We start from the raw sequence: 15,949 nt of genomic DNA, 5'->3' as shown, positions 1-15,949 counted from the left end.
GTCGGCGTCTCTTCCGGGCAGTCTTGATGGTAACCGAAGTGTTACGGTGTTGTCCAGGATGTGCAAACGGACAAGTGAGGAGTGGGGCTTATTCCAATCAGATACTGTGCAGTTGCATGCAGATAAAGGAAGGTATGCGGTGTCCAGGCACCGCATATTTTACGCGCTAGAGCTGTTTTTCGCACAACTAGCCAGTGCCTCCCAGTACGCTGCGCCTGCCCAGCGCCCTAGCATCCAGCGCGCGGCACTGGGCCCATAATCCGGCGCACTGGGTCCCAGTGGCACTGGGTTTTGCAATAGGGTAACCTCTTTGTGATGTTCAGACGTAACTAGCTGCGGTCGAAACGTTCAGTAATATAGGTGAGCGTACTCGCTGTACTGCTGTTGAAAAGTGATTAGGGTAACCTTCGTGAGAGTCGGCGATGATGTCTCCTTTTTTTGTGAACACCATGATATAGTGAGATGGACATGGCTTTGACTGAGTATTCAAGGAAGCGGTCGAAGGGCTCGCCGCAGGGGTGGGGCCACATGGTAACTCAGGTTGAGCTGATAGCGCTTCTCACAACGACGGACAATTGTCGTTTGCTGGTAGATAAATATTAGAAACGAGAAAGAAGTCCTTTCACCACAGAGCCTATGCCTTGGTCCCTCTTTTTGGTGGTTGTGTCCACTTCACGTTGGTGGTCTGCGCAGTGGAAGATGATTTCTTCCAGGATGGGGAACCGATCGATAGACGACCCAGGGAATGGACCTTGGACGACCACATCATCATTTTTCGTGCCTGATTGACTACTTCGACCCCGGCGCAGCCTCACTTGTGCCTTCCGAAGATTCACCAACAGAATAAATGGCCTTGGACAATGACTTTACCCAGTTGTCAAGGCTCCGCTTGAAGAAAGAAGCTACGCAGGGCTTTACCAGCGGTGACTTAGTAAAAAAAAAAAGGGAGTAGCAAACAGTACTATACGATCGCTGTTGTACCGTGTTCAGCTATAAGCGTCTTATAATCGCTGAAGTGACAAAGCTTGTCGGAGTATTTTGAGCAAGTGGCCCCAGGCGAAGTCAAAGAAAATTAAATATACGTCTGACTGAACATTCTTTATGTCGACATCAACACAGCCACTATAATGGATACCCTTAAGGCGATCTAACAACCGGGAAACAATTCCGGGAAACAATTCCGGGAAACAATTCCGGGAAACAATTCCGGGAAACAATTCCTTGGTTAACAGGGAAACAACGACAACATGTGTTATTTATGATGTGGACCCGGCAATTACGGACGATGATTTCTCTAAACTTTTGTCGTCGTCAGTACCAATTATTAAAATGCATCGATTTGGACAATCCCGTTGAATAAAACTAGTATTTCAGTGGGAATCCCTGCCTTTGCATGCGAAAATCGGCTGCGTGAGGCAATCAGTACGCCCTTACGTGCCATAACGGTATGGCGCCGCGGATGTATGAGACTGTGCCATGCCAGCGGAGTGTACAAAAGTAATGTAACCTGCAAATGATGCAGCAAGTCCCATGAAGACGAAAACTGCTAGGCCACCGTGAAGTGTTCAAACTTCTCCGTTAACCTCGAGGCAACATCGAAACTATGCCCGAAGGTACAAAAATAAAGTGAGCTTTCTTCGGGGGATGACTGAGGACCAGTCTGCCCACAGAGAAGCCGCAACGGCTCAACGCTGCCGTAGGCGCCGTTCAAGACAGAGACATCACAGGGCTCGTAGAACGCCCACAGAGATGAACTGTCCCTTTCAGACCAGCCTTCTCTACTACCACGCGCGCTGTTTTCCATTAGGCAAAATGAAATACCTAATTCAATTCAACCACATACGACAGCGCAAGGCTGCCAATCTTCGCGACCGGCTACTTCGGACGGGGAAGGGCCTTTGCTACCGTTCATACCTGCGCACCCCGCGCCACACTGCACCAAACCTTTGCACAAGGAAGAGAACAAAACTTCACGAACCTAGGAGTGCCCTCAACGAAAAAGCGGACTGAAATCAACAACAAAGAGGCCATTCAGAGCAGGCTGAAAGGCCTACTCAACTCTATGCGCGTGGTTTTTTACGATTGCCGAAAGCGAGCAGTTAAGTCTCCTCTACAGGTACCTGTAGTACTGGAATCGCTCATTGCAGCTCTTAAGTAACATTTACGAAGTTCGAATTTAATGTGCCTTTAGACGCTCGAGAATGAGTGCCGGCCACTAGTTTATTCTATAGGTGCTTATCGATGTCCGGGAAATGTTTAAGGTCCCTCCTTGCGTCAACTGTCGCTTGACAAGAAATTGACGTTCTGAAACGTTTCTACGTCATCGATGCGAGTCCGTGCCATTAGCAGTGCTGCAAGATCGTACATCTACATTCCTCTAATCTGTTGTCATCAATTATTCCGTCTTTTCTTCCCCTTCCTCTTTTCCTAACTCCTGTACAGAGCAGCAGGTCACAACACACTACCTCAGGCAGACTTCTCCGACTTTCCTTCAATAAAATCTATATCTCGCTCTCTCGCTTTCTCAAGAGAGAGATAGAGAGAGAAACAAAATGTTAAGAAAGCGTCCGGGCAATACGTAATAATTGTGCCCTTAGCCCTTCAAGTGTATAAGCGTAGTGAGCAGGTAGTTCCGAGCGTCAACTTAGGCAACGGGGCTGTGAAAAATTTTTGAAAACATGAAATTTTTATTGCGATACGTTACAATTTGCGAGAGATGAAAGAAGGGACATCTATAAAAGGAAAGGAAAGACAGGAAGATTAACAATAGGATACCTCCGGTAGGGTACCCACATTTCAGAGTACTGATGCAGACAATAGGCAGATACGATAGCTCAGATTATACGTTCGAGCACTTTCAGTCGAAGTAGTTGAGTAAAAAAGGTCTCCAATACACGCTGTGAAGGTGGTTGGAGAGCGAAGCTGTAAACAACAACTAGAACGACTACCCATTGCGACGTAGGCTGAACATACTCGCGTGGCGACATTCACATGCACTTACCTGATCTTTAGCCTAAGACATTTCGTCAGTCTGCGACTTGACTTGCGCCGCTACTTCGTGCACCTGCGAAGACAGGACCAGAGAGAAGAGAAATTGGCCGCTCCTCCTTTGCAATGCGCGCTGCTCTTCAAGACTCCTCACTATAACGTGGCTTTCCCATGGCACTGTCACAACACTAATCACTTGCTAGGCGGCTCTTCTTTTGCGCACGAAAGCGTAGTTACGTTACTTACGAAAGCGTGCTTCGTATGCTACAGTCAAGCTGCCGTCACCGGGGAAGCTTCAGCAACAGTAATCGTTACCAGGAAACGTATGCAGGGAGCGCTACGTGCTTCGAATTGTATGTAGGCGCAGGAGCGCCTTATCAAATATGTGGTTCGGATGCTTGTTTTGAGCTTGTTCTTTATTGAAAGTTATGCTTTTATGTATGTTGTTTGCGTCATTCCAAAGAATGTGTGCACCGTTCGCTTCACTTCCCGGAGTGCTTTGCATTCATTGCATTTGGGGGTATGATCGAGCCATAGCTGATAGTTTTCTGTTGACGTTACGCCATGAAGAAATCCCGGGATTCTGGCCATAAACAGCTTCTCCGTAATAGTGTACACGAATGGCTCTAGACAAACGCGACTGTCACACGGCACATTGTGTTTCTGTCGCGACGTAAGCACACAGGAAACGCCGTGCATAATGAACTCAAATAATTAGCACCGAGAGGGGCGACAACACGGTGAATGTGCTGATAGAAGAGCTGAAGGAGCACGTACCGATACCGAAGCCAAGGATTCGACGTAGTTCTCGCATTTAAGCAACTAAGCGCAACGTCAGCTTCCGCGACCCCTGATAAGCAGCGGCGGGTGGTGAGTTAGTAGGCGGAGCGCGTAGATGTCTTCCTCGGGCGAACTGCTCTTCGGAGCGGCGACTGGCTGCGGCGGGCGTTGGAGCACATATAGTACACCGCAGGATGTGCTCCCGGAAGACTGGTTTGCAGACGGTGGCTGCGCCTTACAAGTTTATGTAAGAGGCAGGAAATTGCGTGAGTTTCCGATATTAGAGCATGAAAGTCGATCGAGTACGGTAACGCTTTTCTAACTATGCAGAAAGACAGTGTGTTTTAGTTTGAATACTTCGTATGCTTTAAATGGCCTGCTGCAGAGAGTGCAATGTCGCCTCTCTAAGCGAACTGCTTGAAGTGAATTTATACGTTACTTGCACAAACTGTTGTGTTAAATTTATGAATTAGGAAAGCCTTTGCTAGCTGCCTTCCTATTACTGCCTTGAATTAATCACCTGAGAATCCCGGCACCATAGGCGGTATTGAAAAAAAAATTATGGGGTTTTACTTGCCAAAACTACTTTCTGAATATAAGGCACGCCGTAGTGGAGGATTCCAGAAATTTCGACCACCTGGGGATCTTTACCGTGCACCGAAATCTAAGTACACGGGTGTTTTCGCATTTCGCCTCCATCGAAATGCGGCCGCCATGGCCGGGATTCGATCCCTCGACCTCGTGCTCAGCAGCCTAATACCATAGCCACATAGCAACCATGGCGGATGGCGGTCTTGAACCCGGGAGATAATGAAGTAATGTTCATGTCCAGGAATCCTGATATTATCAGCAGTTTCAGAACAGTCTCTATATATTACCCCTTTTCCTTACCGCAATGTAGGTAACAAACTGGCTACATCTTGTTGACCTCCTTGCATTTCTTTTACTTGCTTTCGGTCACTTGTGCATTGAAGCATTCCCATCAACCGCAGACCGCACTGACCCAGATGAACTCAACTTATTATGACTTTGTTTATGCATTTGTTTCTTTGTTTTGTAGTGACAAATACGGGCGTCAGCAGCGGTGGTGGTGGTTGTTGGTGCGCGCGCTCGCTCCACTCGGTCGTTGCATGTATATGTGCATTCATTTAGAACGCCAAGCGCATCTAACCCTAAACGCGTACTATCAGTTTGTTGTCTCCACGAGACCCACAGCACCTCTCCTGAATGCCACCTTGCTTCTGCCGCAGCGCATCGTTAGGGTCTCCCTTCACTCAGTTCTCACTTTTGCTGGCTGACACGAGAGATAAGTTGTGGAAGCCATAATGCGTTACGCAAAACACTCACACATATAATTTGGGAATGCACTTCACTGCCGTTTTCTCATCCCCCCGTCAGCAGTGAGACTGACCGGACAGCCTGGCTCAGTTCCGGGGACGAAGACCGACAGCTTGAACTGGTGGACTGGGCGGAGAAGGCCAAGCAAGCCCAGGGCCTTACTTGAGCCCGATCCCTCAGCCACGTCCCCCTTTACCCTTCCCCTTTTCAATAAAGTTTACCACCACCTCCACCAGTGGGAAAGCCGCCGTCGCATGCGGGACAACCGCCGGCATAGCAACATATCGAAAGGAGACGCTTTCAGTGAAAGAGCACGTGCAACCTTGTTGCACAACTACTGCTTTTCATCTCGCATCAGTTAACGCTGGCGCTGACGATTAACCGGTTTAGAAGTGGGCCCCTAGGTCTAAGAAGATCGATTTGAAACCTATTGATCGTGTTCCTTACGTGAATATCCAAGTTAACTTCACGTCGCTGCTAACGGCAGGCGGATGCCATTCAGGTAGTTGCATGGAGTAGTTAGGATAAATATGCAGGAATGTAACCGAGTGAGCGTGTTCATGCGTATAGTCAGTCCTCATAAGCAATGTAACCTTTATGGAATTCTTTTTAGGTATGAAGCTTCTTTCATTTCATGATTCGCCTATCCTCACGCAGCGCCAAGAAATTGTAATCATGTCGTCAAAGCCCAACAATGGCATAAAAGAATACGCAGCATACTCGTGTTACCTTGTGAAATCAAAAGTACCATTTTCAACGACGTCGTTTCTTTCGGACAGTTGTATTAATAATTCTGATGCCCATATTTAGCACAAGAAAATTCAAAATTTAACCACAAAATACTCCTGATTTAGGCTACTCTCTGCCACCCTCCTTAGCGATTCTGCGCAGAACGGCAAACAAAACCCGGCGCGAGACATTGAAGCTGCTCTTGGACAGAGGCGGTGGCACTGAGCCTGATTTCAAGGCTGCTGCGAGAGAGTAAGCTCCTCTTCTCCTTTATACGTAGGCAAGATATTTCCTTCTGTCCTTGAGGTAGTTGTAGGTTAGACCGCACGTCTAACAGTCGCAGTGCAGCCATATAAAAGGGTCGGCGGTGAAATACGAGCACTTGGCTTCATAGAAATCTAGGCTCTTCTTGGATAGTCGTAGCTACTTGCCTATAGAAGAGGATATACAAGGAGCCCAGATCAGGACGATTCGCGGTATGTTGCCCTTTTCATAGGTAATCATAGGAATACTTTGCTTCAGCTATGGTGATCAGGTGGTGGTGATGTTGGTAACAGGTGGGATTACAGCCTGGCAGTCGAGTCGAACAATTGCTTTGCCTGTAACGCCGCTTTCATGGTGTTCTTTGTCAACATACGTAAACAAAGGCAATAGGTGCGACAAAGGCATATTTCCGTTCGAACAATCTGGTGACCTTCTGGGAACACAGAAGGCCCCCGAGAGGCAAACAGCCGTCTTTTTTAAGTAAGCACTACAACCCTATTTCGCAAATGAAATTCCTCGCGCTTGCAAAGTTTCATCAGCAAGTATATTAAGCAGAAACAACGCAACGCCTTCTTGTTAGTGCGCTATCCCAAACATACAAAATTTTGAAGGTATCGAATTTATAAAAAATATCGTTTCGATATGGTCATAGTAGCGATGTCAGAAAGCATGGTTGAATTTCTAGGCACTTTAGTCTGGTGTGTTCTAGACAATATTTTCGCAGTCACAGTCAGGGTAGCATGTCTCGCTCGTCACAATCGCCAACATGTTACAGCATAGAGGCGCAGACTCGTTGAAAAGTGCCTAAGAATAGGATCTTGCATGTGTTCCAGCTGATGTTAGCCAAGCTGTACAGCAAAAAAAAAGTTGAAGAAAACGGTACAAGATACGATGTCAAGACCTACGGTGTTCGGTCGACCTCTGATGACCGAACATAGTAGGTCTTGATATCGTATCTTTACCATGTTTTAAAAAATTTTTTTCATTGAACAGCTTGGCTAACGTCAGCTGGAGCACCTTATATATTTTATCAATGCCTGCATCACCTTTCATGCAACCAAGAGAGCAAGGACAGGAAAGGCAGGGTGGTCAACCCGACGAGCACCCGGTTTGCTACCTTACATTGGGTGTGGGGAAAATGGGAATAGAAAGAGGGAAAAGGGAGAGAGTAAGCACTGAGTGCTTGTGGGAGGATGCACAGGGACACTATAAACGGTCTGTTAAGCCGGTGCACTTCAAGTATTTTATTAGTGCACGAATCGTTTTTGGTGCCAGTGACGAGTGTGGCCACGGTCCGAGTATCTTTGACTCGGAGAACGGTCTTGAGTCCAGTCGGTGTACATGTGTTTGCGTTCTACGTCGTAGCGAGGGCAGGTACACAATAGGTGCTCGATAGTTTCCTTGCACCCGCAGGAGTCGCACGCCGGGCTCTCGGCCATTCCCATTTGATAGCAATAGGCGTTCGTAAACGCCACTCCCAGCCACAAACGGTACAGCAAGGTTCCTTCACCGCGGGAAAGGCTAGATGGCAGTTTTAGCCGTAGCGTGGGGTCCAATTTATGCAATCGCCAATTCAAGGCACTTGAACTCCAGAAATCGTGTTACTTTTTGCTTGCAAGTAAGCGAATTTCCCTGGCAGTGTCCGACCTCGCAAAGGTATTGGACGCGTCTGGGTGTCTTCGTGGGCATACCGGTCAGCCTTGCCAGCAAGGTTGTTGCCGACTATGCCACAGTGAGCAGGAATCGATTGAAAGATAATGTGCTCTCTTTCCTGAGCATGGCGGTGTACTTTCCTGATGTCAGATATCATCTGCTCTTAAGTTCTGTGATGTAATGCAGACTTGATACTGTGTAGAGCTGCCTCAGAGTCACAAAATACGGTCCATTTCTCTGTCGGCTCTTCGGTGACGTATGTCATAGTGGCATGGAGAGCTGAAATTCTGCCGACGTAGATGTAGTCATGTGTTACAATTTGAATCCAACTGTAACCTGCTTAGTTGGAACGACGAATGCGGCAGTTGAGTTGGTAGGTCCGGTCGAACCGTCGGTATATATATGTATGCGGTGAGGTACGCATGGTGCAGTAATAGGAGCGTCGATTGCTTCAGAGCCGGCGATGGATGATTGGACTGGAAAGGTAATTCTGGTAATAGCAAAATTCACATGAGGCTGTCACAGGCACCACAGGGGAGATTAAGGCTTTGCCGCTGCTGTATAACATGACGGTATGCACTGTAGATGAACGCTAATCTGTCTTGAAAAGGTCGCTTGAGGACTCGAGGTCTCTCGGCTGGTAAGGAGGCTATTGTGATGGTCGTGGATCCTTGACAGAGTCAACAGCTGCGTGTGTCTGGTTCATCTGGTCTCCCGTGATGGCAATTGTTGCTGCTGTTGGAATTTCAACAGCCATACGCGTATTTATTTTACACTGATGGCAGCTGCATGGGCACTCGGGGCGCCTTCGTGCCGTTGTGCTGTGCTGGTATTGACGGCGCACGCGTTGCAGGCGCGTGGAATATTAGAAGGCCTGCAGAGCTGTGCAGTGCGCTTGGCTGCAGAAAGGTCGAAGCCAAGTCGAGGCGCCATCACGCTCCGCTCAGTCCGCTCTGGCGGAGCCGCTTGCTTTCGCTTCTGGCATGAGTGTTGTGTGCACACGTATTAATGTTCCTGTTGAGGAGCTATTCGTATACCACGCAATGGACCATACACACTAGTCTGGGTAGAACAGACAGTAAACGGGAAGCTTAACCCCGTATTATCAAACGATCCTATACACTCGAAGCTCTTGGTCCACTTGAAGATGATGATCATTTATTGACTTTTCCTTTGAAATGGGGTGCTAAGAAATAGTCACCTAGCCTGCTTGAGTTGATCTGTTATGCCATACATGCTTGCCGTTGTGTCATTTTTGCATACATATCGCTTAGTCTTTTGCTTGTTTTCCTCAAATCTTCTCTATTCGCCTTGTGCTGCTAGTAAGAGTGTAACGTATGCGGGACTTGACTGAAGTGCGCACAGCACTGACCCTCGACCGAAGAATACACTATGCTTCTCGAGACTTGCTGGGGAGTGATGGAAGCGCAATGGTAATTTCAGTCGATGGGCGGCACTGCGATTCACATTCTTGAGTCGAGGTAGAGTGTTTAGCGGAGGAGCTTTCTAGGATACGGGGGTTAATGACCTAATAATTTCATTGGGCACTGACTGAACTCCGCTGCTGGTGTTCCTCATCGCGCCAGTATTGTGACACGCCTAAAACACAAATAGCGATGGAACAAAGGATTTTAGGCATAACATTAAGAGACAGGAAGAGAGCGATGTGTATCAGAGAGCAAATAGGCATAGCCGATATTCTAATTAACATTAAGAGAAAGAAATGGAGCTGGGCAGGTCATGTAATGCGTAGGTTAGATAATCGGTGGACCATTAGGGTTACAGAACGGGTGCCAAGAGAAGTGATGGGCAGTCGATGACGGCAGAAGAGTAAGTGGGGTGATGAAATTAAGAAATTCGCAGGCGCTATGGTTGGAGTCGGTTGGCGCAGGACAGGGGTAATTGGAGATCGCAGGGCGAGGCTTTCGTCCTGCAGTGGACATAAAATAGGCTGATGATGATGATGATGATGATGAAAGCTATTCCAGTCTGTGTCTACCCCGTCTCTGTCATTAGCGCTCCACTTATGCAAAAATGTTAAAGCGGCGCCCGCTTCGCTGGTCGATCACGCGACGTCACGAAGACTGCAAATACCCCCATTTGATATGAGATGTACGCACTGACGATGCGTTAATAGGCTGAACAAAAAAATAAAAGTTACTTCCCATGCTACTGGCCTTTCTTTTCACCGCATATCTGTTATTTAACGCTGCGCGTCCAGTACTTCGACGTCACGAACAGCGCGCGCATTATCAACGTGACATTGAATTCTGGACATGAAAGCACCGAGCGCAGAGTTCTCAAGAAAGGAAACTCAAGCAAGTCAGAAAATGATTATTGTTGCGGGACAAGGGAAGATCCAAAGGGTGCAAACTTTCCAATAGCTAAACACGTAGGGCCACCCGCCGGAATCGGCGAATTTTGAGCTCGGCCGCGAAACGGCTCGAGTGTCCACTATTATCGTTTACTATGTTGCTCTAATTACTGCCCCTTATAAGTGTCGGTGGATAGAGAAAGACATTCAACAAGAGGGGACACTCCCACAAAGCCCAGCTGCCGAATCGACTGTAGTGCTCCAAGCCACAGGCATTATAGTACCTGACCCACACTTCCGGTTTCGGGCTCGCTCGTTTTGAGGACTACCTGGAACGCGTTACGCCGGCTGCGCTGATCGGCGCGGCATTTGTTTATTTATTTATTTTTGTTTTGCTTCTACTGCTCAACTACGCGCGGTTATTGTTCGGAATTGTTTTATTGTTGAGAGAAAATGGTTGCGAATTATCTTTACAAGCCTCTATAGAATCGTGCTACGTGCGATTTCATAAAGACGACGCAAAACGCCTTGTGAAATAAGGAAACGTTTATTTTACTCAATACGAATGCTCGTTCCGGGATTTTTGTGCATTCATCCAACGTTGTGGCGCCAGGCAAGCGGGAGTAGTTCGCGTACGAAGCTCCGCTGGACGACGTCAGCGGAAAAAAAGTAAATTAGAAGCGTGTGTCATTTTGGTATGAACCCCTTATAGGAATAGTACGTGTAGAGGCGAAACGTGCGGAAGTAGTGAATGGGCGGCATTACAAACAAAAGCAATTCGCTTTTACATACATGGCGTAGAAAATACATGACTCATCCCAAACAATACCATACATATCACGAAAACAGATTTTCAAGCAATCCCCCATTCGCAGGCCTTATTTCTTGCTCTTTAAGAGCACAAATACACGGGCGACTGCGCGTTTCCAGAAGAACTTGGCTTCAACCGACGGGATAGTACGCAACGTATACACAGAGATAGCCACAACACAGTCTCTCAACCAGAGCATGCTAGCCACTCGCAGAATTCCTTCTACTCGCGCTGAAGACAAATGTGTGGGTGCAAAGCCTGTTTTCAGTCGTTCGGAAGAGAAAATTTTCGAGTCGCAAGTTCCCGGTGTTTGAGCTCCTTGGCGTTATCTCTTGCGCGTTCTGCCGGCGCAAGCAACACCCGTGTTATCACTCTAGGCAATCGTTCGTCGTGTTTTCGACGAGCGCAGGTACCGAAAGAAGCTATATGTTGTTGCGGGTCCATAGAAGGCGAGACAAACTTCTGCCACCAATATTCAGCACACGCCAAACTATTGTCACCACGGCCGAGCTGCTTTTCGCGGCGTCATGAAAGGCGAGGCGAGTGTGCCTCAAAGTTGTACCAAAATGTAACAAAATTAATTACAATCATGTTGGGGGTCAGAGAAAGCGTCACGAACTTGTCCCGGTAAGGTCTCGTACACGCGAAACTAACTGCGTCACACGGCCGTGCTGCTTTTCGCGAACTTGGTCACAACACCAGGCACGCCCAGCGCGCCCAAAAGCTACCGAAATTAGTTACTATAATGTGACACTCACAGAAAGCGTGGCAAGCATCTCCCAGCACGAGTGATTAACTCAAATTAACTGCCTAGGACGGCTGAGCTGTTTTTCGCTAACTGTGTCGCAAGTCTAGGTTCCGTGCCGTAAGCCTAATTGCTTGAAATGCGTCGCAGATTGTCAAACAATATTTCTCGCCTACCCGTAGTCCAGTAGTGCCGTGGTGCCTTGTCGAAGCGCAGAAGGAACGCAAGAATACACCGGGATCCAGAAAAACCTGGCAAATCAAAAAGAAAAAGTGAGACGGGTCGCCGAAGAGGCGAACTTCTCAAGCACAGCCGGCCTCGCTTGCTTCGGTGGCGTGTTTTGTCTGGAGCATGACGCACGCATCTGCATGGCTCGTCTGGTGTGGGGTTAGCTTGTTGCTAGGTAACGCAAATAAGTCGCAGAGCTCATTTATATGGTAAAACTTCTTAGTTTTAGAGGGAAAGAATAAAAAAAATTAAAGAATGTCTGTTAACTTCACATTCTTATTTTTCTGATGCTTGCGGCCGCGAACGGCCGACATTAATAATAGCGTGACGTATTTCCTGTTGCCAGTTTTCGCCGAGTGTTCCGTCTTTTTGAATTTCTTTCTCTATGTTGGGGCGCTGTTTATGCCGTGCCGCACGAATTGGCTCACGTGTTTCGTCACCTCCATGTGGCCTCTTTCAGTACGCGTTCTTTCTTCAGCGACTTTATCCGTTGCATCCCCTGTATGTTTGTTCCTGCAGTGGCCAGAGACATGAGTGCGGTGACATCAGAAAGTATTGCCTCGCTAGAGTCCCTGGATGATGTTGCACGCAGAGAATTAGGAGAAACGCCTGCGGTAAAACGGACGGCTCTGGAAGAGTTGCGCCAGCTTATTTCAGGTAAAGAGGAACAGTATCAGCAGGTAAGCGATTATGTGCTGCACTGCCATGTTTTGGCCGTAACGGTCGTTCTCACCGCACATAATTTGCTGGCATTGTAAACGTATAACAGCGTTGTTTAGAAACACTAAACCTAAAGCAACGCACCAGCAGCATAGAGTTTTCTACAGAAAGTACAAGAAGGAACTCTGGCGCGCGTCTACGGCACCTGCAATTATGGCGGTTTAACATGCATGGGAATGATAGCTAGTAAATGAATTTGCCTCAATTTGGTTTTCCTTGCTTCAAATAGCTTTGCAACACTGCATATTTATTTATTTAGGCAATGTGTTTTATTATAAGCGCCACAGTTCTCTATGGCTGCAGAAACCTGTTCGATTCATGCGTTTAAAAAAAGAAGCATGGTCTGTTGTGAACTCAGTAAACTGTAAACAACAAATCCAGAAGAACGTCTCAAGTCAGAATCGTAACGAGCAGACATCGGTCGCATAGTATAGTTGAGCGATCGGAGCGCCAGTATTGCCTGCGGTGATTTCTGTAGGAAACTGAATGATAAGCTCGAGTATTATAGACTGCCTACTTCGGAAAAAGTCGGTCTCGAATTTATATGCTCATGTTCGTGCCGCACAAAGCGATAAAGCACTTTCCCCCGATATGACGCATATCGACCCTTTTCTCGGCGATTCCGTGGGCGTGCTGCCATGTTTGATCACGCGGCCACGCGTCCATTGCTTGCCTCAACTGCTTCCGTGTTTACAATGGGTTTGTATGACTCCCGTGCGGCTTAGCAAACCTCTGTTTCGGGAGATATCGAAGACGATGACTGGGTGGACAAAACGAAGCATTGGCCATTGCCTCAGAGAACATGCAAAAGAGCTGTCGGAGCTGCTTAAGCTATGTTCAAACAGCGCGAGCAGCGTATGTGGTGCTTGTTTTAAAAGCGGGGCCGAATATCTATTCCAAGCTATCCAAACTTTTGCTCATGAATCATGATTAGTGTGTTTCGATCTTCGTTCTTTGTTTGACAAATATATTGAAGCAGCCGCTTGTCCCGCTTCTGACTTCCCCGGTGCGGTACCGTCAATACCACCTGCCCTATTTGATGCATCTCTATATGCCAACTGGACTCCGCCGAAGCGAGGCGACTCTGCTTTATCGCTTATGGTTAGGGGTGGCTTTCACGAAATCTTACTCATTCCGCATTGGAATGGCCGACAACGCTCTCTGCAATGCCTGTCTTTGCGAGGAGACGCTGCAACACTTTCTGTGCGACTGTCCTGAATATAATGTTCAGCGACAGTCCCTGGCATCCGTTCTCGCGCACCTTGACACTAGACCATTGTCCCTCGACACGATTTTCACATGCCGCCGACAGAAGACATGGCAGGTGAAGGCGACGAAGGGACTACTTCAGTTTTTGAAAGAGACGGGATTGGACAAGCGGCTCTGACAGTGTTATCACGTACAATGCCAGATTGATGGACTCTACCGGACGATGTTTGTGTGCTGTGCTATGTGCTCTCTCTCTCTCCCCCTTCCCCATCTTTCATCGCCCCCATCCCTCTCCCATGTGTAGGGTAGCAAGCCGGTTACGCTAAACTGGTTAACCTCCCTGCCTTTCCTTCTCCACTTTTTCCTTCCTTCCTTCCTTCCCCGGTGCGGTCACTATATGATTATTTTCTGCTTAGTCACTCGCGGCTGTGCGCACTTCGGACAGATTTGTTCTTGCTGCGCGGAAAGCTTGGAACGTAGCTGTTTTGTACCTTGTAATACCTTGTAGCAAAGATGTATTATCGCTAGTAATTCGCTTACTCTTGTGGACCGTCACGAAACACATCACTTCGACCATTCGTGTGCTGTCGGCGTAGCCCGTCATTTATCGTGCGTATATGGTGCGCATATACGCAAGTGTGCACCCATTCATTCAGTGATACGTTGGCGATAGAGTGGGCGTAACATTCCGGGCCACTTGGTGTAGATGTGTGTAGCTACTGTGCGCGAAAGGTACTATGACAGGAAGTGGCGCTACTCACTTTGTCGTTGTTTAACGAGCAGTACTCACTCTTGCCGACGTTCCAGGGCTGAATCCCTTTTTTTTGAAGGTTAGCGGTACAACACTGGCGGGTGCGCAAATTTTTTATCCTAGAGGAAAGCCGTATCTCAATATGCCGGTAACACGTACGGACAGTTGCAGCTGCGGTCCGCGAACTCGGCCACACAAATTCATTCCGTTCGTTAATATGCCAGTCACAATTTTCGCAACCAACTACTGCACACGTCTTCAATCTAGCATGATTACAGCACAGTGCGTCAACGAAAACTCCGTTGCATTTGCGACAGCTGATCGCACAGAAGCAAGGTGGAAGCGGTAATGGTTTCGTATTCGTGCGCTGTCGCTGAGGCTACATGCGGCACGCAGACGAAAGCGCCATCTCGTTCCTCTAGAACAAACTGCTCCGCGGAAAGAGTCAATATCCAAAGCGTTCGTTATTGTTTTTTATTGGTTTCTGACTAATTGTCATGTTTAACATCACAAGACAGCGCAGCGATTTATGAGGGGCGCCACTGTGTAAGGGTCCAGAATGATTTTGGCCCGTTACGAGGTTCTTTAGCGTGCAGAAAAACACGCGGTACGCGAACATATCTGCATTTCGACCACGTATTGGCATTGAGCCGGGGACCTTGTTCTCAGCAGTGCGCTGGCCTAGCCAGTAAGTCCCGCGGCTTTTTCTCAATCATTTTTTAAAGATCTCCGCATTAGTTCTACGGTCGCTGCGTCCTTCAGGCCCGAATTTCTGCGGTAGACTGTTCGCTTGCGCATTCGCACTCAAAAAATCCTTCGGCGGTAACTATCTCCGTTGTGCCTTTTTTTATAGATGAAATATACTGGTATTTTCATATTGTGGCATGTATACAAATGCTTACAATCACGTGTGTCGCTAGATTTTCTGGGGTGCATTACCCAACGGCATCGTGAAAATTGTCGGCAGAGAACTCACCCGGCCAATGCAGCAGTTCCATAACAAATAAACATAAACAATGTCGCGGTTGTCTCATCGGCATCGTGTTTTAAAGGAACATTAGAGAAAAATAATATACACTGCATCATCATTAGTTCATGCTTCTAAAATGCCAATGCCGCCACTCTTACCGTGAGAGGGGGGAGGAAGGCGGCTTGCTAAGTCAGAAAAACCGCAAAAAGGAAAGAGCAGTCGCGACGCTACCTAGAAATTCTTGCACTACGCGCTTAAATATGTTTACGTCATTTGGGTCGTATCTAGTCCCTCAACAATAGTCGCCATCTGTCTTGCCCATATTTCTTTTCTTTAACGCTGGGAACACGGGTCAAGCATTAACGGCAAGCGCGTTATTAGCATGACAAAGCATTTTCGACAGGAATGTAGCGAGCGCATCGTTTTGAAGAAAGAAGCGAGGCAAATGA

At 47.7% G+C, this 15,949-nt stretch overlaps 1 protein-coding gene across 3 annotated transcripts in view; it reads left to right on the top strand.

Moving 5' to 3' along the window:
• The first annotated feature begins 6,004 nt into the window (after window positions 1–6,004).
• The window catches only part of LOC126536299 (alpha-tocopherol transfer protein-like), a 29,676-nt gene continuing 19,731 nt past the window's right edge, over window positions 6,005–15,949 (top strand). For 2 of the 3 annotated variants that reach the window (XM_072287867.1, XM_072287866.1), the window contains exon 1: window positions 12,257–12,507. In XM_072287867.1, the coding sequence (XP_072143968.1) occupies window positions 12,354–12,507 (154 nt within the window). In that variant the 5' untranslated portion in view covers window positions 12,257–12,353. Of the gene's footprint in view, window positions 6,088–12,256; window positions 12,508–15,949 lie in introns of those variants that run through there. The other variant, XM_050183214.3, reaches the window with a different exon arrangement.

This window comes from Dermacentor andersoni, chromosome 4 (genome assembly GCF_023375885.2).
Source record: "Dermacentor andersoni chromosome 4, qqDerAnde1_hic_scaffold, whole genome shotgun sequence".
NCBI classification, from domain to species: domain Eukaryota; kingdom Metazoa; phylum Arthropoda; class Arachnida; order Ixodida; family Ixodidae; genus Dermacentor; species Dermacentor andersoni.
The sequence above is the reverse complement of the archived record's forward strand: the minus strand, read 5'-3'. Positions and strand labels throughout refer to the sequence as shown.